General features: G+C 31.6%; 1 protein-coding gene across 1 annotated transcript in view; it reads left to right on the top strand.

The window, feature by feature from the left end:
- Positions 1–26,800, top strand: part of LOC118201113 (ataxin-10) — a 77,612-nt gene that overhangs the window by 32,907 nt on the left and 17,905 nt on the right. The window contains exons 4-8 of the mRNA XM_085819321.1: positions 6,464–6,572; positions 7,896–8,060; positions 8,728–8,805; positions 12,100–12,256; positions 14,994–15,102. Of these exons, the coding sequence (XP_085675447.1) occupies positions 6,464–6,572; positions 7,896–8,060; positions 8,728–8,805; positions 12,100–12,256; positions 14,994–15,102 (618 nt within the window). The remainder of the gene's footprint in view (positions 1–6,463; positions 6,573–7,895; positions 8,061–8,727; positions 8,806–12,099; positions 12,257–14,993; positions 15,103–26,800) is intronic.

Genomic DNA, 26,800 nt, shown 5'->3' with positions numbered 1-26,800 from the left:
CTGGCTTAACCTCTTAACTGTCATGCCCGAAATAATCTCGGGCACAGCACTGATATTTCAAAATGTCACGCCCGAGTATTACTCGGACAATTTTTTTTGAGTGCATCGTATTGTTATACCCGAATATATATCGTGAGAAGTTTATTTCGGCTTCAGTTCAACATATGGCAGCATTTTACTGAAGGTTTCAAAGGATAGAGGTTAAAGTTCAAAGTGCGTGGCATTTTTTTGATTTTTTTGACTACGAGGCAAACATTTCATTTTTGAAATAAAACAAAATTGACAATTTATGCACACAAATCATAAAAATAACTTGACAGTTAAAAGGTTAATGTTGTTCCTGCTTCTGGCTGACTCATGCTTCAAATCATCGAATCAGTTAAGTCAAACCTTTACAAAAATTCTGATTTGTTAAATCCTGATTAATTAATTCTCATCTTAATTTCTTCTGAAAAATCTGATTTCCATAGAATTAGTCACATTATTTTTTTTCTTTACTCCTTGTACGCATTTTGTAAATTATTATGTAGGAAGTATCAGTGTAATTTCCTTAATGAAAAGGCTTATTAACCATCAAATAGTTTGCTACTATTATAGAGCTGTAGATGGATCAAAAGTGAATAATTTCTAATCCCAAACAATTATTACCTAATTTGTTTTAATGCTTAACAGCTAAGTATATACCTAAGGAAATGTTAGGAAAAATTTTAAGTTACTTATAATGAGTTATAGGTCAATGAATTAAAAATATCTTGTTAAAGTTATTTAATTGTTAATGCCCCTAGATTTGAGAATACCTTCTCCTACTGGATGTAAAGTAATATTTATTAAAGAATTAAATCAATGCAATAGTTGTAAATTAAGCGAATACCACTTGTATGAATTGAGTGTAGATGATCCTTCGAGGAATCTTGTTAATGCTGTGTTTTTTTTATTGATTTTTTTTAATGTGCAATACGTTGGATAAATATTTTGTTCTAGTAAACGTTTTTATAAAATACCCTTTATGAAGATAATTTGAGTATTTTGATTATGAAAGTGTAATAGATTATGGTGAAAATATTAAACTAACCTATGTGACCTAACTGACCTAAGTGCAATCAAATTATATATATATATCCTACGTTATTTTTTCCTTGATTTCTCCCTGGGTGATTTTTTTTTGGGAAGATTTTCAGTACTATTTTTGATGATTTAGAAATACTCTCTTGATAAATAAATGTCATGCTTTTCTTGGAATAACAATTGTATGTTTTATTTAATCACTACTCATGATCATCACCAGTAATCAACACGAGTCACCAGTTATCAACACTAGGTTATCCGGTAATTTTAAATCACAGCACAATGTATTTTACTTTTAGGTTTTAAGGAAAATTTAATTTGTGTGTGGTGTCCTTAAAGTGCACCATAACATAAATAATTATAATCTATTCCATCTTTCAGCAACATCAAATATCCTTGCAGTGGCATGATTTCTATTTTCTTTCGCAAAGTGTATGACTTTGCATTTGAAACCAGCACTGTGTTGTTTTATTGGCAGGTGCTATATTTACTACTAAGAAGAACTCTAGATCCAACCGTATTTTAACTAAAACCTTCAATGTTCACTTAAAATCACGGCTTCAAATGACTACAGAAAGAGGAAACATCTGAATCAGAATTACGCGAATTCTTCAGGGAGTGCATTCTTACTACAAATTATAATCCCTTTTCTCAAAATCCTACAATAGCATTCATTTGGATACTTGTACCGAATATAATGCACTCTCTTTGCAGGTATATTTACTCCCTCAAGCATTTAACCCCCACACATATTGTTCCTCTTATCACATGTCAATTCAGTATACCATTGTTCAAAAAGCTGGGACAAATCTTCGAATAAGTGACCTCCGAAGACAAGAAGAGCATTTCACATATGCCTTTTAGGTTTCTTCCTAACGAATTGGGTGCATGTTATATGATGAATATACCTAAAAATTAAAATATATACCTCAAATTATAGATACATGTTATACGCTGGAAAAAAAGTATATACAAGATTTAAAAAATTTGAGCAGTATTGTTTTAGTGAAAAATTATTCTTTATTAGTATTTTTGCAGTATGAGCATTGCAGTTGGTAAGGAGCCTTGAACTTGTCCTGCTTAAGCATCTCTAAAAATTAGGTGTATCTTAAAATCTTCATGCAATTTTTTTTTTTTTTTTTTTTCTAGTTTTCCTTTTTTCTGTATGAAAAATTCCATATTGGAGCATTTAGTCAGTTTGAAAATATTGTATTACTATTAATTTCCACACTGAAGATGATGCATTAAGATAACGAAAATAGTATGTTACCTGTCTAATCTCTGATTTACTATGCAAATACTAAAAGTGTGGAGAAACCAAATTTTGGTATTTATTTAACCCTCTGAGTGGCACGATTGCTTTTATCTCATATATTGACTTATAATTCAAAATAATTTCCTTTCTTACTTTTTTTTTCATGATGTAAATGTCATCTTAATTAATGGAAAATTATGAAAATAGAGACTAAAGTGAGTAATTATGCAAATTTAGCTTTTGAATGCTGTTTAAATAATACAAGGTTTCATAAGCAGTTTCAAAAAGCCGTATCATTCAGTAGGTTTAAGGAGATATGCATAAATCGATGTTGTTATTGATAATAAATTGAATACCTCATAAATGGAATTGTGAATAATAAATTGAATTATTTTAATAAAAATATAGATATTACGATTTTCTTCTCATTTCTTCGTTAGTAGTACAGTACAAAGTCTGAGTTCCGAACATCCAATATCTGGAATGATCTAAAATCCGGACCCCAAAACTGCCAACAACTTTTTTTTAATTATGTATGCGTATTTGATTTTTCCCCATAAATAATACATGTGGAGTCCCGATTTTTAATTTTCCTCGGGCACTAAATAAATACCTTTTTATTGAAGAAACAATAATTTAGCATAAATTTGTGTGATCAATAGTTTGGCTTCGTAGTTGCGTATCTGAAACATTCTAGGTAGTAGAAACATCAGCACATGACAGCTTGAGTAATGACTCATGCAGCAATGTCTAAATAATATTTTCATGTGAGTAGTTTAATAACAAAGAATATGGTAACCTTTTATGTTGACATTACACTTGGCAATGATTAGAGATTTAAGTTAAATGCGCTAAAAAATATTGATGAGGAAAAATTTAATAAAAATCTCTTTCCATATGCTAAAAATAGATTTTGTTAATGATATTCATAAGCTAAAAGACTTCATATAAATCCAGAACCGGCACCAAAGTTCATATGGTTGCACCGGACCGCAGAATTTAGGAAAGACATTTTTTTAATTTAGAGAAGCACCGAACAACAAAACTAAGGGATGAAAATATATTTAAATGCAGCACTAGGACCCAAAATTTAGAGGCAGCAAAAATTTAGAACTTAGGGAGGCATTTGGTAACAGAATTTAGGACCCACAAAGACTGCATCAGATGGTAAGCTATCTAGCGCTGGCCCTCAATAAGACTTAAGTATATTATTTGGAAATTTATTTATTCAGGGCTCATAGCATGTTCAAGAAATAGACGTAAGTATAATAAATAACTAACTAATACAATCCAGGCTTAATTGTCTCGGTGTGCAATTGAAGCAAGACAAAAATTTAGCAGAACAACTTCTCTTTCATCGCCTATCTCATGATACATAGCCAATAATGTATAGCAGATGCTATTAAGATAAGCTAAAATACTTTACTGATTCCAAGGAATTTCAGTCAATATATTGCGCAGTTTCTTAACTTTCTGATTTGATCCAGCTTAATTAATTTTTGCAAGCTGTTTTTATTACAGCAATTTTATGAAAATTAATGTTTCAACTTTCGATTATGTTGAAAAGAATTTCTAATTCTGGATCTGCAATAGGATCTACAAAGTGAAATCATGTTTTGATGTCCATTAAACAAAAATTGAATGTGTGCTGCAAAAAAGTGAAAAAAAGAATGGTACTCTAAAGTCAACTGTATACGACATAAGAAAACAGAAAAAGAAACTTGAATTTTTGTGGATTCTGACACCCCACTCGCAATGAATAACAAAAAATGATTTGTTATGCTAAAAGTAAAGATCATGACAAAGTGATGACTGAATTGGTCAGACAGTGTCACAACTAGGCAACTAGACAGGTCAAATGCTAATGTCTCAAGCTAAAATATCTCATTAAGAAATGAACTTAAAAGCTGAGTGCACATATTCGACATGTTTGTTAACCACATTTAAAAATAACCATGGTATAAGGCAATTAAGAATTTCAGGCAGTTTATGGCCAACTACCATATTTCATGGCGAGGATTGTGAAGATTATAGCAGTGAATGTAAAGGTTTTTACATGCCAAAGGTTAAATCTTCCAATTAATGGAATTGTTGAAGAAACCTGGAGAAGTGGTAATAAATGATGATATAATAGAAGTTTTTCATTGCAATGATAATGCCTCAATTATCAATCAATTAATGGTTGGCGAAATCTGTAGTATGGTTCTATATCCAGAAAATACTGCTACTAATAGTGAAGAAAGTGATAGAGAGATTATTGAAAGTGAAAACATTTCATTTGACAAGTTAGTCGGAATTCTTGACACAGTGATTACAGGACTTGAACAATTTAACTTTGTAACTGAATAAGAAATTATATCTATGTACAGAATTAAAGAGAAAATATTAGCACAAAAAAGCAACTTAAACAACTTACATTGAAAGAAATGTTTAATAAATTAAACAAATATTAAACTCTTTTTTTTGGTAAATTTTGTTACCCTTTAGATCAGCAGTTCTCAACCACCATCTAAACAAAAATTGAAAACCTTTAGTACCACCATTTTTGAACAAAACTCAGATTGCATAAATTTACGAGTGTTAGATAAAAAACTCAATCAGGATGTTGGGGTTTTAATTTTTGAATTTAATAGTTAAAAATACTTTGCTTCTTTGTGCACCACCTATTTTTCTCTTGCGCACCATCGGTTGAGAACCTCTGCTTTAGATCATGAATAATGTGTCATTATTTCATAAATCATAATTTCAGATTTTTTAGTTTAAAATTTCTACATGCCATCTTATAAGTTTTAAACTGATGATCCAGAAAAATACCCAATCTGGAATCGTCAAAGTCCTGACAAGTTTGGATTTTGGACTTTGTACTTGTACTGTAAATAATTGAAGCAATATGACATATTGATGTGAGTGTTGATTTCTTCCTTCCTACACATTGAAATGATTGTCCAATTAATAAATTTGTATTGGATTAAGGAAATAGAAATGGGAAGAGTGGTTACTTTTCCTTTTACAAAATAGAATTTCGTACTATACATCAATTAATTTTCATTCTTTTTTTATAAGAATTATGAGGGAGAAGTGCAATTAAAATCTGAAAATAGAAATGCTATTCTACAGAGCTACTGAGAAACAAAAAATGAAAGACATAAACATGGTATTATAGGGGCTATTGGTAAAAAGCATAGTGTTAGCAAAAATTGTTACTAGAACATGGCAATGAGGATGATTTACTTGAGGAATTTAGAAATGGGGGGAACGTTTACCCCCCACCGCCTCTGCGGCACGCAATGAATTGGAAGTTGATCTGTCAGCACTATCCTTATCTTCAGGGCAGATGTTTTTATTTTATTTGGCTTATAATTCCTTACTAAATGTAGTATTTCATCTCGATGTACTCCGTCTTTGATATGATTTAAATCAAGTTCCTCGTCATTATAATTCGCTTCCAATGGTGAAGAAAGTGACACAGAGGTATTGAAAACGAAAAAATTTTGATTGACGAATTATTCGGTATTCTCGACACAGTAATTATAGGACTTGAACAGCGGAACTTTGTAACTAAACAAGAAATTATGTCTGTTTAATAGAATTAAAGAGAAAGTATTATCACATGAAATGAAGCAACTTAAACAACTCACATTGAAAGAAATGTTTAATAAAGTAAACACATAAATATTAAGCTTTTTCTTTTTGTAAATTTTGATACCCTTTAGATCATAATTGTTCTTTATTTCATAAATTATTTTCTCATATTTTTAATTTTGTAATTTCTGCGTGCCATCTTACCATATTTAAACTGATGATCTATAATCCGAAAAATCGATAATCCGGAATCGCCGAAGTCCTGACGAGTCCCGATTAACGACTTTTGACTGTATACAAGTTTGCAATTAGTGAAACATAACGTTTTCTATAAGCATACAAAGTTCAAAAACATAAAAATTTCCAAAAGTGTCCACAATTTTGGCCACCACTGTAATTTATGAAAATAGGACAATAATTTTAATACTGAGGAATTATAGTCTAAGAAATACTTTATGTGTTTACACAATTATTACTTCTGTTTACAGTTTTTCAGTAGTTTTCATTGTTTATAACAAAAAGCAGGAAATTATTTCTAACTCTGAATTCATTTTCTTCCAGAAATTGCTGTTCTTAAGTGTTGTGTTCAGTTGTTTGGGAATTTATTATGCACTGGAAGTGAATCAAAACCTGTTGTATGGCAATTGTTTTTTGAAGACAAGACATTTATGTAAGCTATTTTATTTCTCTTTCGATGAATGTAACATATTATCTGGATGTTTCTAATATGTGATCAGAAAAAGGAATTAAATACTGATTGTGTAAAATAAGATTTATCCCTCATTTCATATTGCATGTGTCCTTCCCTTTTGATTTTGACCAGCTTTACTTAATAGTCTATTTTCCATTTCTTTATGCTTCATTCCATCTTCACACAGTGAGAATTATTCATTGTTAAAATTGATATTTTTAATGTTGAATTAATTTGGTTAATTTTTGCATATGTGTAATAAACTAAGTATATAATGTTCATCAAAATTAAGAGAGCAAATGGTAGTTAGACAAATAATAATAAATATGCAGTGAAACATAAAAGTATATTTCATAGATGCCAGCTCTCCCAGTTTTACCTGGAGACTTCTGGTTTTTCATAGCATCTCCCAGTTTCCCACTAGGTCGCCATTTTTTTAGTTTTTAATTTTTAACCTTTACTAATAAAAGTGTTTTTTAACCACAAATGAAATTTATTAAATCAAAGAAATCTGAGTAATGCAAATTTCTACCACCTTTAATGATTTTTAGCATTATTTTTCTTACTAAATTTTATGATCTCCCTTGTCCTAATCCGCTGTAGACATTTCTAGAACTTCATATGAAGATTCAGCTAATATTTGCATTTAATTTTGATTTACATTAATGCATGGCTTACTGAGTTTATTTACACAGTTTTTATGAAGTTACTAACGCTTATTTACACTAATTATTCATTTGATTTTTTCATGCTTACTTTGATGAATTAAATCTTTCCTTCCCTGCTCAGGATTTTCTCATTTTAAAAGTATAAGAAAATTACAAAATAAAACTAATCAATGAGCATAAAATTCTAAATATCTAATTAAATATTAATATAGTTTACACTAGAATCATATAATAAATATTTGAATAACCTAAATTTTGCTTAAAAAGCAAATTAAAATGAATTTGCAGTTCTTTTGGAATGGTGCCATTGTGCAGCGCAAATTTTCCCAGGAAACTGTCGGTTTGAGGCGCACGCGCACACACACACACACACACAAAAAAAAAAAAAAAAAAAATCAAAGTTGGCAGCTGTGATATTATATTTATAAAAGGGCAAGAAAATAAAGAACCAAATGTGTAAAAAATATCAGGTTTTAATATAAAAACTTCTGAAATATGTAATCTGTAAAAAGTATTTATTTTGTCATTTATTTCATGAATAGTTTAGCTGGATTAGAATTAAGAATGATTTTTATTGAATAGATTGTTTCATGTGTTGTTAATATAATTTTCTCATTTACATGCTCCTTTCTAGTTATTTGTTTCAAAATGAAGATAAAAAGGTTCAAGAATATTCAATGATGGTTTTATATAATTGCATGTCTGAAGAAAGTTCCAGAACCATAGTCAATACAAAAGAAGGTCAAGAAATTCTTATAGCTGTCACAAATAGCTTATGTGTTGACTTAATTGATTGGGGGTAAGCTTCACGAACATCTTAATGAAATTTTTTTTATAGAATTTAATAATTTATTAATATAAAATTGAATCACAATCCTTCATAAACTACAGTTTTTATATTAACTTATAACCATATAATAACATTTAAATTCATTATTTATATATATTAAATGCTTTATAATTACCTTAACTGGGAGGAAATGCTAGATTATTTTTTTCTAACATTTGTTAAGTAAAAGTTAACATTTTATTATAATTCATAAAAGGAGTATGTTACAATACTTGTAGTTCAAAGACTTTTGTCAGCTACTGAATTTTGCCACCCTATAAGCCATTTCGATGTTTTATAGATTTCCATACATTGTTGTTCCTTCCAAAATGCAAAATTTAATATTCAGCACTCCTTGAACAATGTTAGTTTTCATACAAAGTTGATCACAAAATGGAAGGCTTTGAATACATAGATATAATGGAAGAACCACTTGATAATTAAGTGCATAAATTGAGAGTTAAAATATTATCAGACCACAGTTGGGGAATTTTAATGAATCTGTTATTCACTGACATCTCATTCACTCTGATTATAAGGTTTTTATTATGTTTTATCTTAAAAAAAATAATTCTCATGTTTTACTTTTAGTATTGTGTAATTTTTTTAAAACTCTAATCACAGTTTTTATTTATAGCATTCTTTTTTTGGAGTTAATAATGAAGCAAGGAGATTTCATGGATAAATGCTATAATATTTTGCCCCTTAAAAATAGGTAAGATGGTACAGTTTGATGTAGAATACATTTTTGGCTCATGATAGTGTTTCTAATAATACATCATGAAGTCATTACACATTAAAAAAAGGCAAAAAGACATGTAAGACTAAGTACTGCAAAATTCTGTTAATTATATTGTTAGCATGTACTGTTGAATATGCATATTGAGATACAGTTATCATTGAAACAGCATTTTAAAACATTTTTCATTGAGAAATTTAAACTGCAAGTAAAATATCTTTGAAAAACTGAGATTTCGTATATATCCTGCTTTTGATTATGATGTATTAGTATATGTTACATAGCTGTATATTATTCAATACCATATTTTTGTTTTCTGACTGCAATTTTGTGTATTAAAAAAAAGATATTCATCCATTGAACATCTTATATGTATCACATGTTTTACATGCTCATGAGAGTTTTTGCATTTTATATGTTCAGAAATTAAAAATTATCTCTTTTTAAGAAACAATATGCATCACAATGGATGATAGAAAATGTAATTGACATCTTTGGTTAAGTTTACTTGAAGCAGATAATCAGCATTGGTTTGGGTATTTTAGATCTAGATTCGTGAAATTTAACTTGATTGGATTAGAAATTCATTTGCTGCCTTTTATGTTTTTATAATCACCAAAAATATCTATAGTTGCAATGATAGCAGATTTATAGTAGTAATACAGCAAACTGAAATTTGTTCCAGTTTGAAACAAATCTCTGATGTGATTGATCAAGCAAATAGACCATGAATTGTGTGTTTATCAGTTTTTCTGATTGATTAAACAATGCTGCAGTTGAGTTTTCATGTTTTGTCATCTTTCTTTTGAGTATTGTCTTTTCCTTGAATTTTCATTTAAAATGTCGTATACATGCTCATGTAATACTTGCAGATTTTATGCAAAAAATTTAAATATGATTTTCAGAGGTGATTAAAGTCTTTAAATTTGGTAACTTGCACTTATTCTTCCCTCAGAAAAATTAATGATTCTTTTGAAGGACAAATTAAGAAAAAAGGGGAAGAAAGAGATAAAAAGAACATGTCAATAATCATAGTAAATATCTATATAGGTTTAAATAGATTTTTTTTTCTTTTTAATAAGCATTTGCATTCAGCAGCAGTTTTCTAATAATTATTTTTAAACATATTATCTGAAATAGATTTTATTGTTTACATAAGTAGTGACCAAGTTCCATACTCCTAGTAGCAAATTTGAGTAGGGTGTTTAGGGCACAGATTGTACAATATGTTATGTATAACACATATTAAGAAATATGCTTTGGAATATTAAACTGTGGTTATTTCATGATTCTTGTAATAATTTTGAGTAATCTTTTTAAATAGTTATGCGAATAGAACATCATTTTAAAGATCAAAGATGCAACTGCATAAAGAAATTCAAAAGTGGCATTTGTAATAAATATACTTTTCTAGAAAAATAAATAAATAAATGTATTTAAATCCTCAAGTCTTAAGGTTAAAAAGAAAATATTAGTTTATGGCAATACCTTGGGCACTCATGGAAAAAAAGGTTCATTAAAATTAATTTTTGAAATAAAGTATTAAAGGCAAAAGTGTGGAAATAAAGTATAAAAGGCAAAACATTTAGGAAATCTACAGTCAGCGATGATAAATTCTGTTAGTGGAGGTTTATGTTGGTCATTTCCAATTTATGCAATTTTAAAAAGCACTTTTACAAACATAATGGGATACATATACAAAATTTTGCACAGATGTAATACAGTAATTTCACTGTTTCACACAGTAACACAGTAATTGAAAAACAAAAGTGCTTTTTCAGAATTTGGGCTAGTTATTATTTTTTTCTTTATATATTCCATCTTAGAAGTAGAGCTGCTAATACTAGAGAAACATATATAATGTAATTGATACTAGAGAAGTATATATACTGTAATCAAAATGCTGCATGTGTGTGTGATGAAGGAATTCAGATCCTGATGCAAGAATTCAGGCAGAACTTTTTCTGTCAAGCAAGTATTACAAGAATAAATTTTGCATTTTTGAAGTTATATGCCACAGATTCCTTTAATTTCATCATGACAGTGATTATGTCAAGTTTTTAATGTGATGAGAAAAAAGAAATATGTATTTGCATAACCCTTTTCTTCTCTTGCATGGCTATTGTTTGGTATGAAACCATTTTTAATCTTTTAACCTTGTATGTGTTTTGGAATCTCTTAAGATTGTCAAAAAGAGCAAAGCCCTTTATTTATTTATTCATTTAAAAAAATTTATATAACAATAGATAATTTTTATATATTATAACAATAGATAATTTTTATATATAATAACAGTAGATAATATTTAATCAAATTAAGCCATTTTTGAAAATATGCATTAGTTTTTGTAAGCTTGTATGCATATATATTTTAAAAATGAAGTGGCTTTGCAAATAAATACAGTGCTGTTTTTAGGTAAAAAGAATTACTCAGTACATCATATTTGCCTAACTACAATTGAAATGAATTTTAAAAAAATGAGCTGCTCATTACCTGACATTTGGTTCCTCCATTTTGCATTCCAAAAATGTTCTAATCGAGCATAAAATTTTACACCTGCATTTTTAAAAAAATAGTACAGGAAACGAAATAATCACTAAACTTCGAGAGCGAATACAATCTTCTGTAGAAGGAGGGCTAATAGTTATAGACATTTAGTAGGTCCAATATCTTCTAATTTTTCTTACAGTAATTAAAAGATGTTTTATTTATTTTAAAATTTGGTGGAATTTGATTTAGAATTAAAAGTTTGATTTAGTGCACTTGGAGAAAAGATCTGAATTTATTGGCTTCAGTTTATTAGCAAGTTAGTTATTAGCAAATAACTTATTGTTAGTAATTGTTGTGCATGTGTGCAAGGTTAACTTCATGCAAATCCTGTGTTTCATTATTTATGCTTTAAACGTAAAGGATATGCAATATCCATTTGTAATTAAGATAAATTAAATGGATTCATGAAGATAACTTGTGTTCCCAGCAGACATGCATCTTTGCAATAAGGCTTTTTAATGCTTTAGGTCTTACATGGATTGTGAAATCTACCTTAAATATATGAAGCAGTTTAAAATGATTATGGTCAAATATCTGATGATTTTTCATCTGTTTTGTAATATATAATAAAAAATTTTAATAACTCTAAATTAAATTTTATGATTTGATTATTTGTTTAAAAAAGAACTAGTGCTAAAATGGAAAGTGAAATAAGTTTTTTGTTCATTTTGTTATGAGTCTTTTGAAATTGGTATAAATCTATTACTTCCTTTTCTGTAGGTTACTTGTTCTAGATGTTATTGCTGAGCAGTTAAATAATGCTCAAGAAAATTCTTATTTTTTTGTGCCTAATGCATCAATAAGGCATATCAAAGATCTTTTTATCAAATACGTTCTAAATATAGTACAAGTTTCTAATTCTGAGGCAGCAGATTTGGTAAGTAGTTATTTTTTTTTTAAATAACTAACCTAGTATTTGATAAACTGCAAAATTAAAATAGTAAGTGTAAATTAGAATTCCTTTTTTCTTGTTCGTATAGTGAAACAAATATTTGCTTAAAGCAAAATCTAAGTCAAAAGCTTCATTTATAGTAACAATTTTAAAATAATAGAATAGAAAACTAGCACTATGTTAAAATAATAGAATTGCCGTAGTAAAAGCCCAAAACTGTTGTTCAAAAGCATCCTCTGTAAATGACAGTTTTTTGTAAATATTTTTGAACCTAGTGTTATTGGTTTTAAAAATATTAACATTTCAGGACAAGAAATCAGGGCAGATGTTATACCTTGAAAGATTAATTTTAATAGTGACTTTTATTTAGATAGCAAATATTCTTTTTGTCCTCTGTTAAGAGGTAGTTATTTTAATTATTCTCTGTTGAATGCAGTGTAAACTTTTCTTATATATGAATCATTTCTTGAAAAGAAGGTCATAACTGTTTAAAAATATTTCTTCTCTATATAACTAGTTTAAAACCCTACAAAAGCCATGCTGGAAGTGCAAATCCCTTAGCACTGTAAAGTGTGATTCATCTTTATTTCTTCATCCATTTCTTAAAAGCAGTTGATAAAATATATAAAAACAGAATATAAAAGCAGTTTCTTCTAATAGAATTATTTTCTCTTCTTACTAAACATAGAAATCTTTATTGTGCATGGAGGAAAATATTTTCACAAGAAAACAATATGCACTCTGAAAGCACAACCAACAATGGTTGAAGAAAATAAACATAGGAAAGTGCTTGATAGTGTTGATGTATGTATTCTTTCAGGACCTCTGTATCTATCTATCTATCTATCTATCTATCTTTCTGTTCCACCAGTAGCCAAGCAATAAGGTGCTGATCAGTGTAGTTAAACTCAAATCCCAGTGATTGGTTTGGGACAATTTTAGTTTTTCTGGTTGTTCCCATGATTAATATGAATATGAGGCAGTTTCTCTTAACCCTTTCACTCCTGACTTTCGTGCAGATGTGCTAGCCTGAAGCATGCTCTTATCACAGCTGGCACACTGGTTAGACAGAGCATTTTCTTGTTCACCTTCACCTATCACATATTTGATTCAGAGTTTGAACATTTTAGAAACTAATATTTTCGGCACAAGATGGTGTTCATAGGATCTGAGATACATGGAGATTTGACTTTCTACTCAAAACTAGACAAAAATGACTCACATGCACTAGGATTTTGATTATATAAACATGAGGTGAAAGGCATTTTCTGGACTCGCAGGCTTCCTGAAGACTATTTAAATGCTCACATAGTATTTATTGAATATTGTTATTATTTTTTAAGAGTGTTGCCTCTTTCCTTAAATGCAACCTGGTTGTTAGTGAAATTCCCCCCTCAGGCATTTGTTTTTTGGGTTTACAGTCCATCAAATCAAGAATTACACCTTGTGTATGTGCAGTATTCCTGTTTTGAGCATTACAGTATCAAAGCATTGAAAATCTTTAACAAATTATGTAAATCTAAATCGGGCTATGTCTCTAAATTGTTGTTTATGGCAATGCTTTGTTTCTTCACACTCTTGCCAAAATCCTCCAAAAGGTAAATGAGCTATTATAAGTGCAAGGAGTGTGTGTAGATCCCTGCTTTGAAATTTATCACACTAGAAATGAATTTTAAGTAAAATGTTTGTTGTCAATTGTGTAATGTCAAAAGTCACTAACAGAGAAGTAAATATTGAAAAAGAATTAATATGCAAAATAAAAATATTTAAACCAAACACAACTTAAGTATATGAAGTATGTAAATAAAAAAAATATAAAGCATATACCTCATATAATCTTCAGAACAGTATTAATTAACACATTCATCCTTCTGTAATTTTGTGGATTTAGGCCTGGTAGCAAAAAATCGTCCACCTCTGGAGAGATGCTTAGGAAAGAAACAGCTATCTCTGGCTGTTACATGTGCATTTGTGCCTTTTATCCCAAAAGGATTAAACTGTTCTTGTGCAAGCACCACTTCCCACAGCTAGATAGCCCACAGGTTGCCTTGTTTTAATCAGTTAACTTAGCCATCTGTCTTTCTAGTATATGAAACACGTATTACCAGCGTTTGATGGGTGTTATCTTTTTTCTTCCACAGACAGTCATAATGCAACATTATTATTTTTTCTCCTTCAGTTTCCAGTCTGTTTCAAAGTTGTTCTCTTCAAATTTTGGAATATTTTAAGAGGAATACAAAAATGAAATGTCTAGTATTAAATATTGCATACCACTGCAGGGCCTATGCTGTGTGTTATTGTGATATGCCAGCACTGCCTAGATAAGCTATTTCCTTAGTAATGACCAAAAAAATTATCTTTAGTTATGGAAAAAAATTTTTTTGGTACTCATTTTTAACAAAATTGGTATTTATATTTATCATAGTTAATATTGTGGTATCATCATTGGTTTATATTTCATTATTTATTTCATATTATTTTATTTATTTATCTATTTAAAGATGCTTCTGTTACATGAACTTTTGTTACTAGACTTTGTTTTCTTGTTCTTATCAGAAAGTTGAAACAGCTAATGCTTCTAAAAAGTTGCTTAAATTTTATTTAAAATTGCATTTATCTTTCTGCCTCAGTGCTTTTATGAACTTTTATGAAACGTTAATATATTTTAATGCAGTCTACTAAGGTTTTTCCACCTAAATTTTAGATTTTTCTTCCCTTTCAGAAATCAATGGAAATAGTGAAAATGCTATGCATATTGTGTTCTGCATCAGTTTCAGATGTATACAGCTCAGTTTTGAAAACAAGTCCAGATTTAATTGAGAGCTCTTTAGGTAAAACAAAATCAGATATTCTCCCTTTTGAATTTTGAAAAAAATTAAATCTCCTTTTATTAAAAATTATGCAACTACAGAGAAAAAGTGTATTTGTTGCAAAATACACTTTTTCTCTGTAGTTATAAAATTTTTAATGATGTAACATTTAGAAGTGTGAGTAAAATATCCTAAAAATATTGTTCTGATTTGTAAAAGCAAATTTTGAAGATGTAGGCTGATTTATTATTGCAATGTAAAATTGCAAACTGTTATAAACTTATGCTATCAAAGTGTGTAGTGTAAGAAGGCAAATTTTTAACTAGATGGTAAATAATGATAATTATATAATTGCTGTTGGTCTAACTAAAATGGTATTCATGTTATTAAAATTTTAAATTTACAAGGATATTGACTAATTTAATACATGTTAGTTTTGAGTTACTTAGTCTTTTAAGTTATAACTCTTTTAAAGTACACCTCTGCTATATAACATTAGGCTAGTAATTCATTTTATGTAAATCATTTTTTCATGTATGTTAGCTTTCATAATGTATTTCAGTTGTGTCATATCTTTTGATAAATGTTGCAGTTGATCGTATATTGTAATGACATAGAAAATTGGAAAGCTTTCACTATAAATATTAGTAACACTAAAACCTGGAAACTCTTAAAGCCAGAAATTAAAAATAATTTTGAATCCCTGAGAAATGTTAACTGTGTAAAAATCCCTGGAAAATGTTAACCTTTGTCATGCAATTTTCATGAAGTTAAACATACTAAATGGAGAGGAATTGGCTAGAAAAAAATTGCTCAAATCATCTGCTACAGCTGTTGTTTCCATGGTTATGAGGCAAATCAAGCAGTGTAAAGTACCTTGAAGTTCCTATTCTGAAGTAACAAACTAAAGATCACACAGATATACTACATGGGTACACAAAATGATTTTTCAAGGGGACCTGAATTTTTATTTGTGAATAGCATTATATATTCATATTCAGTTTCCATATTTGAAAAATACCTGGAAATTATGGATGTTGGTATTATACCTGAACTGTTGACCTATTTGTGTTTTTAGTCTTCAGAGGAGGTTTATCTAGAGAACACTTTGTAAAATGTATTTAGCAACTTTTAATAGCTTTTTTTTGGGGGGGGTAGAGCAGTGATATTGTGCTGATGTATACAGCGCCTAATATGGGTTTATGTACATTCTTCATATATATGAAAAGGGAGACTAGTCATAGCTCAGATGTGCTGCAGTGGGATTCTGGAACAACAATGCTCAACTATTTAGGGCCTAATTTTTTTGTTAGGGGGGGGGAATAATGTTGCATATTCTGATTGAATTATCATGTTTGGGAAATGCATGTAAATAAAATATATTACTCACTTGTGGTGGTTATGGTTTCCTTTTTGAATCACTTTGTATAAAAAGTATTCAGAGACATTTTGCAGAAAGCCATCTTTTATATAAGCAGGGGGGAAGAAAAGGGTTTTCATTATGAGAATAGCTTATATTTTGTTACAATGAGTATGGCAAGTGGTAAGTGGTAAGGATTATATAGTAAGGTTATGCAGTTGTAAGGTTTCCATACTTTTTCTGCTGTATGCAAAAAAGTATCAATTGATCTAGTAGTTTATTGGTATTAAGATTTTTAACTCATTGATTGCAATGCTAATTTCACATGGCTTACCCATTTGGTCAACATGAATTCTTCATTATGCATGAAGTATTTTGGTGAAATATTATCTAACAGAGAAGTTAATGAACGTATCAGCTTTTACCACATCATGAACTTTTATTGCTTCATGAACTTATAAAAAGTATCTGGAAAAGCTAAGTCATAGGACAATTTTGTAAAAAGTGCAATGAAAAAATTTGAAAATCCTAGGTAGGCTAAAGAGAGAAAAACTGTACCAAAAAGTAGTGACATACTATGGCAGCAGCATTGGTTCACCTTTCTTTTGCTTGAAGTGTTTCAATACAGCACTTTGCAAAATGTGTGCATATTATTTAAGTTTACATGTTTTATTTAACACATCGTTCAATAAGTCCCAGGACTCGCTGACAGATGGCGTTATTAATATCAGTTTGACTTCATTGTTCGAAAGAACTAACCATCAAATGACACTTGTCTGATTTTCATGGCATTCAGACCCGAAACAGCGAAGCTACGGTGGTGAAGTGATACTACTTGTGCATTTGTAGATAAAATGGAGAAAAACAAATTTTTGAGTGTTGATCAAACATTGCTATTTAATGGCCAAAAATACTGTGCAAGCTCAACAATGGCTTGAAAAATGTTATCCAGACTCTGCTCCATCGAAAACAACCATTTGCTGTTGGCATGCTGATTTGTAGGGCGGTTAAACGGATACAAATGATGCGGCATGCTCAGGAAGGCGAAATGAAGCAGTCACTCCGGAAGTGTGAAAGAAGTGTTGAAAATTGTGATGAATGACCGCAAAGTGAAAGTTCGTGAAATTGCCGAGATGGTAAACATATCAACTGGAAGTGCGTATACAATTTTACATGAAAAGTTGGGCATGAAAAAAGTGTTTTCCAAATGGGTGCCGTATGTGCTCACAATGGAACAAAAGCAACAACAAGTCGACGATTCACAGAGCTGCTTGACACTGTTTACTCGCAATAAACAGGATCTCTTGCATTGGTATGTGAGAATAGACAAAACATGGATCCATTATTTCACTCTGGAGTCAAAACGGCAGTCAGCTGAGTGGCGTGCAGCTGGTGAAAGCCATCCGAAATGTCCAAAAACACAACACTCAGCTGGCAAAGTCATGGTATCAGTGTTTTGGGATGTGCGAAACATTGACTATCTTGAAAAGAGAAAATCTATCAATAGCGCTTATTACAGTGAGTTATTGGTGTGTCTGAAGGACGAAATCGCAAAAAAAGGACCCCACATGAAGAAGAAAATTCATTTTCCATCAAGACAATGCCCTGTGCCAAAAGTCCATGCAAACACTAGTTACATTGAATGATTTGGGCTTCACTCTGCTTTGCGACCCACCATACTTACTCTCCAGATCTAGCCCCCAGCTACTACTGGCTGTTTGCTGATCTCAAAATGAAGCTTATTTTGTGTACGAGGACAGATCATTTTACAAGCATGATATCGAAAAGTTAGAAAAGCATTGGAATGATTGCATAGCTCATGATGGTGATATGCTGATGAGTGAATTTTGTGAAATGGATGTTGTTTTTTTAGTTAGTCCTGGAACTTATTGAACAATGTGTTATATATATGTGTGTGTGTGTGTGTGTGTGTGATTATTTTTGTATGTTCTGTGTTCCATTATTTTTTTCACACCATTTTAGTAACAATGATAATATTGAAGAATTTAAAAACACCAAAAATTTACTTGAATTATGTGTTTCCTTCTTGGTTTCACTGGCCATCAGTGACCATTGTGGCACTATGAACAAACTCAGTACCAGTCACCTATGATCCCCATAGCATTTAGCATGTTAATATAAACTACCAAGATTTAGAGTGAGGTCAGCGTCATAATTGAAATGTGATTGATGGTAGTGTGACAGTTGTGTTTCTATATGGATATAACAGATATGAATTATATTTGTGGGAATGGTGTTATGAGTCATGGAATTATTGCTTTACTTGAAGATGACTAAACACATATTATTTACAAGTGAGTGATTAAAGGACTAACCTACAGCAAGAATCCTATTAATACAGCTCCCATCAAAAACTCTTATAGTGCAGTGAACATCATACCTGTATTGGTTAATGGACCTGTGTCCTGGGTCTGCAGAGTGATTCATATTGGATCTTTATCTAGAGAACACTTGGTATAATATGTCCAGCAGCTTTAAAATGCTTTTTGTGTGTATATGTGAAATCATACTGTATAACGACTAATGGTGGGCTTATGTTCACTCTGGGAATAAATGTGAAGAATGAGACTATAGTCTCTTACTTTATAGTAGGCACTTCAAGACCATTTGCAGCCCTCCAGATTCACAGTCATTATGTGTGTCATCATCACTTCACCTTGTTTATTTACGCCACTTCATTTGAGATTGTAGTTGAGGTTAGCCTTTGTTCATGCACTTTTCATGAATTTAAACATGCTGTGATAAGGTGGCATAAAGGTTCTTTGTCTAGGATGAGTTTTCAGAGTGCAATCCTGTGCCTTTGTTAATAATTCCGGTTGCAGCCTCGTTGGTCACTCCAGTGGTCAAAGAGTAAAAGAAGTCTTTTCATCAGGGTCAGGAGATGGATACTTTGTTATGTAGGAGTGAAAGAATTATATTTCCCTGGGAGTTCAGCGCAAGTAAAACTCAAGGAGGTATAGTATAAGGTGGTTTTCAGAGAAGAGAGAAAAAACTTTCTTGTTGAGAGCTATAGGCATGTTGGCGGGCTAAGTACGATCATTCCTCGTGTATAATGCGTTAGAGCATTTTTCCTGCAACAAAATTCAGAAATTATAAAATAAAAAATATGAAACTGCAATTTATGAAATAAAGAACAATTATGATCTAAAGGGTATCAAAATTTACAAAAAAAAAAAAAAAAAAAAAAAAAAAAAAGCTTAATATTTATTTGTTTACTTTATTAAACATTTCTTTCAATGTAAGTTGTTTAAGTTGCTTCTTTTTTTATGCGATAATACATTCTCTTTAATTCTATAAACAGACATAATTTCTCGTTCAGTTACAAAGTTCCGCTGTTCAAGTCTTATAATTGCTGTGTCGAGAATACCGACTAATTTGTCAATCGAAATTTTTTCATTTTCAATAACTTCTGTTACTTCACTATCGAAAGCGAATTATAATGACGAGGAATTTGATTTAAATCATATCAAAGACGGAGTACTTCGAGATGAAATACTACATTTAGTAAGGAATTATAAGCCAAAGAAAATAAAAACATCTGCCCTGAAGATAAGGCTAGTGCTGACACATCAACTTGCAATTCATTGTGCGCCGCGGCGTTTCCCCCCTCCCGCTGCAGAGCAGCATGAAATTGATAAACGGATTTCGGAATGGTTAGAGGTACAAAGGATATGCCTTTATCCATTTTTTGCAGCAATTCCACTTTTTGTTTGATGGACATCGAAACATGATTTCGTGTTGTAGATCCTTTGGGAGCTCCAGCATCGGAAATTCTATTTGACATAATCGAAAGTTCAAGCTTACTTTTATAAAATTGCTCTAACAGTCCGCAAAAAATAATAAGCCAGATCCAATTTGAAGATTAAGAAACAATGCAATATGCAACATTAACTGAAATAGATAATTAGATAATTTTAGCTTATACCATCCGTTATACATTAAACGCGCATGCATAAACGTATTATGCGCATGCGTAGCCGTAAAGGTCTTACGCGCATGCGTAATTGTCTATGCGCGTGTGTCAACGCGACGCATGCGCAAAAAGTTTGTAGCTTTGAGGTCCGGATTATAGATTATTCCAGATTATGGGTGTCCGAATTAACAACTTTTGACTGTATAAGCAGTGAGGAAGGAATGAGACTTCATTATGAGAATAGCTTCTATTTTGTTATAAGTTGCACAAGTGAGTACTATCACCCTGGAGCGATGTACGTAATGACCATCCTGATTGGTGCCAGGATTAGCAGTGCTGGCTACCATACCGATGGGCTCAGGTTTGAGTACCAAAAAAAGAATGAATGTTGTTTGTAAGTGATGCTAAAACAAAGTTTAAAGTTTAAAGAAATTAAACATTTAGCAGTAGTAGCAATAAAAGCTCCCTGAGATATGTTATGCAGACATTGAAGACAATAAAAAATTTTGAACTTAACCAATTTATTAACAATATAATAAAGAATAAAAACACAGAAAATAAATGTCAACAATATCAGAGTCTTAGGAAAAATATAATATAATCATCATTCATCAAATAATATTTTTACCTGGTCTCCAAAACACTGGCATTCAATACAAAAAAAAAAAAAAAAAATGTCCTAAACAGTAATTATGCGGCCTAAAAATAAAGTTGGCTACACATTCAATAAGTTCATGATCAATGGTCAAGAAAAACACCTGAAAATTTAAATGAAGTTCTTGAAAGCACTTAAAACCGGCCTAACTCCGTTTGCACAAGGAATCGCCGCTCACGTATTTTAATTCCGCCTTCATTGAAGAACATGGATGCCGCCCACAGCAGTCACTCATATGGTAGCCTCTGGAACCAAGGAACTTTATTCTGGAACAATCATTTAATGGATATGAACCAAGGAACATTTTCCGGAACAGTCATCCCGCGGACAGGAACCAAGGAACTTTATTCAGGAACAGCCATCCCGCAAACCCGAACCAAAGCACTTTATTCACCGGACTGCATGCATCCTTCCGAAGGGGCTGGAAACCGCTCACCCAAGTGCCAGGAAAGCAGAAACTAGAAGGGGTTGAGCCAGAGCGACGCGAGATACTTATAGCAGAAGTAGGAATGACGTCATCTCACGGCAACCAATCAGCTCTCGGCACGAATCGGCTTTTCAGATGACGTAACATCACGTTTCGTTTTTGCATCTCAATTAGGTTGAAACAGTCCGTTCTCATTGCAAACAGTGGCACCAAGAAAAAGAAGTAGAAGTAACTACTATATTACATTAAAATAAGAACTAAACTAAATAAACATTTCAAGGAGGAGAGATGATGCAGTAAAAGGTTTACAATAAGCTATATTTTCCAACAAATGCCCCCCACATCATCATCTCCGACCTGAAATAAAAACTGAATGCCAGTATGTTTACAAAATTCAAAACAAGAATAAATAAATATCACAATTTCATTCAGAAATTTTTAAGAAAATTTTCCTTTGGGAACATCTTATCCCATAATTCAAAAATTTTACCGTAGCAAGAAAGTCCAACATGTTACAAAACAATGCAAAGACATATGTATGATCATACACTCAATACATTTACCCAGGGCCCTGGTCACTCATACAACATTCTACACTATACAATTTTACATTTACCTAATATCCATCATAATATGACTTATAACATATTAGTTTCAAATAAACAAAACTCTTAATTTAAATACACACAAAAACAAATTTCATAGGAAAATTGTTCCACAAAATCTTATCAGGTTATGCTTAGTCAGCGGTTTTGTCATGGGATCAGCCAGATTATCTTTACTTGGAACATATTTTAAATTAAAAATTTCCCTGTTCAATAGATCACGAATGAAAAATAGCTTCACATCTATATGTTTTGTCCTTGAGTTTTCAATGGGTGATTTTGTAAAACATATAGCAGCCATGTTATCAGCAAACAATATTGGCCTCGAAACATAGTTACTTGCAATCTTAAACTGAATGCATTCATCCAAGATGTTTTTAAACCAAACTAATTCTTTTGCTGATTCAGTCATGGAGATAAATTCAGCCTCCATAGTAGACAAACTCACTCCCCTTTCTTTAAATGTACGCCAAGATACAGGTGATTCTCCCAACAAAGCTATTTGTCCACCAATAGACACCATATCATCCCTACTTGAAGCAAAATCCGAATCTGAATATATGTTGAGCTTCAGTTCCTTGCATACCAGTTTAAATTTGTGCTGTCTGGTATTGGAAACGTACCCTAAAAGTTTAAGTAATCCTTCCCAGTGAAACTTACCAGGATTGCTTTGGAACTGAGAAAATATATTAACAGCATAAGCTATATCCGGACGAGTACGATTGCAAAGAAACGAGAGACATCCCAAAACATTTCTATAAGGATAATTCATCATTTTAGTCGTTTCTTCTTCTGTACTGGGACTTTGAGACTTTGAGTATTTCACACCTTTAACTATTGGAAGGGAAGTAATTTGTATCTTAAAAGACTTAAATCGATCAATTATGTCTTCTATATATAATTGCTGATGAATTAAAACACTATTGTTCTCATATTCAAACTCCACACCCAGAAGCTTTCTTGTTTTACCCAAAATTTTCAAATCGAAATGTGAACTCAGGACTTTTAATATTCTTTTAGCCTGAACTTCATTTTTTTCCAAACACAACTATATCATCAACATAAACCAACAGAATAACAAAATCTTTAAAACGATAGACACAATTGCACCACTCAAACTTGATAAACCCTAGGTTACATAGTGTTCTATCCAACTCGTAGTACCATAATCGGCCACTCTGATGCAAACCATACAAGGCTCTATCTAAACGACATACAAAAGTTTCTTTATCTCACTCTACAAAACCCTGAGGTTGGGACATATAAATTTCCTCTGATAAAGGAGCGTAGAGATAGGCACTTTTTATGTCGCATTGTATATTTGCCCATCCAAGATGTGCAACTAAAAGGGAGAAAAAGAGCCTTGTTACTGAAAAGTTGACTACAGGCGAGTAGGTTTCATCATAGGTATCGTATTTAATTTGCCGATAACCTTGAGCCACTAAAGGAGCTTTAAAACGAACAATGTCTCCAAATTTGTCACGTTTAATGTTGAAAATCCACCTGCAAACTAGTGGAGTCTTGTCTTTAGGAAGTGGAACAAGATGCCATACCATATGCTTTCGCATGTTGGCCATTTTCCTCTTCCATTGCCTCTATCCATTTAAGCTTTTCTGTGGATTTCATTGCCTGGTTATAAGTGTTTGGAATTGAAACATCTAGTCAGCTATCTCGGGTATATGACGTTGAAGGAGTACCAGTTGGGTCGATTTCACCACTATAAGTGTTGCTTTCCTTGAAATCAAACAAGGTAGGATCATACTGAATATTATGTTCAGTGCAATACCTTTCTACATCATTTGGCGATCGTAGTCTTTGATTACACCCCCTCTCAAAATAATACACATCCGTACGAGTGCCGTCTGGCCTTGGAACAGGTTTACGAAGCCAAGTTACTTGTCTCAATGTAGATTGAGTGTCAGTGCCAATTGTAGAAGGTACATTGGTATCCGTTCTTTCCTCTATTTCAGGAAAATAGCCAACTGGAGTATCATTAGATTGGAAATCTACCCTTTCTTCAGATTCCAAATCAGGAAGGGTGCCCAGTATAGCTCCACTGCCACTTTTCTGCATTCCAATTGACTCTTTAAAAGTAGCATTTAGGGTTTCTACTACCTTTTGCTCATTTTCCAACCAAATCTTGTACCCTTTTGTTCGTACACTGTACCCAATCAATCGGCCCTTCGTTGCCTTTGGATCAAGCTTAGAATTTCTTTTAGCCTTTGGAATTCCCACATAGGCAATCGTTCCAAATGCCTTAAGATGACGTACTGATGGTTTCCGCTTAGTGTATAATTCGAATGGGGTTCTATCCTTGGCCCTTATGACAAATTCTATTAAATGAATATGCAAAATACATTACTGCATCTGACCAAATTTCGGAACTCATTCCGCTATCATGTAAGATTGCACGTACATTGTTGAGAGCTGTCTGATTAAATCTCTCACAAACCCCATTCTGTTCTGGAGTATATACATCTGTAAATTCATGCTTTACACCATTTTTATTACAATATGACCTGAATTGATCATTATCATATTTTCGCCCATTGTCAGTCCTAAAGTACTTCAATCTAAGGTTCAAAGATCTTTCCGCACGTGCTATATGCCTTTCAAATACTTCAAACACCTGACTTTTCTCCACAATGGGGTACACTACCACATAACGAGAATATTCGTCAATAAAGGAAACGAAATAACATTCACCATTCCTACCTGGAATGTTAATAGGTCCCCATACATCAGAAAAAACCCAAAACCCTTTCAAGCGGTCTCTTTACTTGAATACCTTCTAAGGGTCTATAGGAGATTCGTCTTTGCTTATTGATTTGGCAAGGTTCACAAAACAAATTAGGTGAGTGCTTTAACACAGGAAGACCTCGAACTGAATGCCTCTTACTAGTCCTGACAATAGCACCATAATTTATATGACCAAACCGACCATGCCATAATTCACTATTGTTATGCTGAACTGTAGATGCCTCAAATTTTACAGATTTGCCCCCCCTTTTTGACTATTTTCGGGAATACATGATAGTTATTTCCTATCAACTTAGCCTTGTACAAAGTTGAATTTTCATTATCAGTAACTTTAATTTGCCCATTTTTACCATAAAATCTTGCTCCATTGATATCTACTCTAGGTCCAGATATTAAATTTCATCTCAGTTCAGGTGAGTATAACACATCTTTAAGCAAAATAACCGTATCCCCAAATTTCATTTTAACAGTATCCTTCCCATGAATTGGAAAAGTTACCCCATCAATAGCTACTAGCATATTCTCATTTTTCACAGAAGAAAAAGTATCAAACAATTCACGATTTTTACAAAAATGATGAGATGCAGCCGTATCAAAAATCATTTTCTTCCAAATTGTTAACATTAGCTTGAGCTATAAAATGGAACTGTGCATGGGAATTATTTTTACTTTTACTCAACTTGGGTTTATTCTTACACTTAGAAGATGTTTTATTACTACTAGATACAGCTGAGGAAACAGAAGAAGCAGGTGAGGGTGATCTGGACAAATTACCTCTCATTCTACAGTATTTTTTAATATGACCTGGACGGCCACATTTATAACACTTGAGCCCTTTAATCTGCTTAAATTTGGGTTCACAGTGAGTACTTTGAACTTCTATAGTCTTATTGGAGTTTTTCCTGTCTATCTCTCTTAAGTTAAGACGCGTTTCCTCAGCTAGTATTTCAAGTTCAACATTTTTAAAAATGAACTTTTCATCTGGCCACCTCAAAATATTCTGAACTACTTGATCAAATTTATCTGGAAGGAACCTAAGAAACTGGAAACATATATATACGTCTCTTACAGCCTGATTAATATCAGCTAATTGTTCAGTTACGCGTTTTAATCTCGAAGAAAAGAAACTAATACTTTCATTTGGCTTAATTTTACAATTTAAGAACTCTGAAAACAGGGACATATGTCTAGACCGATAATCTGGCTGGAAGTATTTGGCAAGCGTATTCCATGCCACGACCGGGTCATCAATTTCACATATCAAGTTTCTATATTCAGGGCTTACATTCATATAAATTAAAGATAATGCCAATCGACTTCTATTTTGATAGTCGGCTATAATTTCTTTTGTAATACCCTTAACATCATTTAAATCAGGACATTTTTCAATACCTTTGACCAAAAGCCATGCATTTTTTTCATTCAAGACAAACTTCATATCTTTGGACCATGTAAAATAATTACATGCATCAAGTTTAGCAATATTATGCATGACACTAACAGTAGCCATATTTGAATTTTAACAAAAACCGCCCCCCCAATCTCTTAAGTCCTAAATTAACTTTAAACTTCAAAAGTCTGCACTAAAAATAACTCAGGAGCTGGTGGCCCATAACCAAAATGATGCTAAAACAAAGTTTAAAGTTTAAAGAAATTAAACATTTAGCAGTAGTAGCAATAAAAGCTCCCTGAGATATGTTGTGCAGACATTGAAGACAATAAAAGATTTTGAACTTAACCAATTTATTAACAATATAATAAAGAATAAAAACACAGAAAATAAATGTCAATAATATCAGAGTCTTAGGAAAAATATAATATAACCATCATTCATCAAATAATATTTTTACCTGGTCTCCAAAACACTGGCATTCAATACAAAAAAAAAAATGTCCTAAACAGTAATTATGCGGCCTAAAAATAAAGCTGGCTACACATTCAATAAGTTCATGATCAATGGTCAAGAAAAACACCGGAA

This window comes from Stegodyphus dumicola, chromosome 6 (genome assembly GCF_044657685.1).
Source record: "Stegodyphus dumicola isolate Sdum_Otavi_A_Nest chromosome 6, ASM4465768v1".
Taxonomy (NCBI): domain Eukaryota; kingdom Metazoa; phylum Arthropoda; class Arachnida; order Araneae; family Eresidae; genus Stegodyphus; species Stegodyphus dumicola.
Note: the sequence above shows the minus strand (reverse complement) of the source record. Positions and strands in the feature narration are given on the sequence as shown.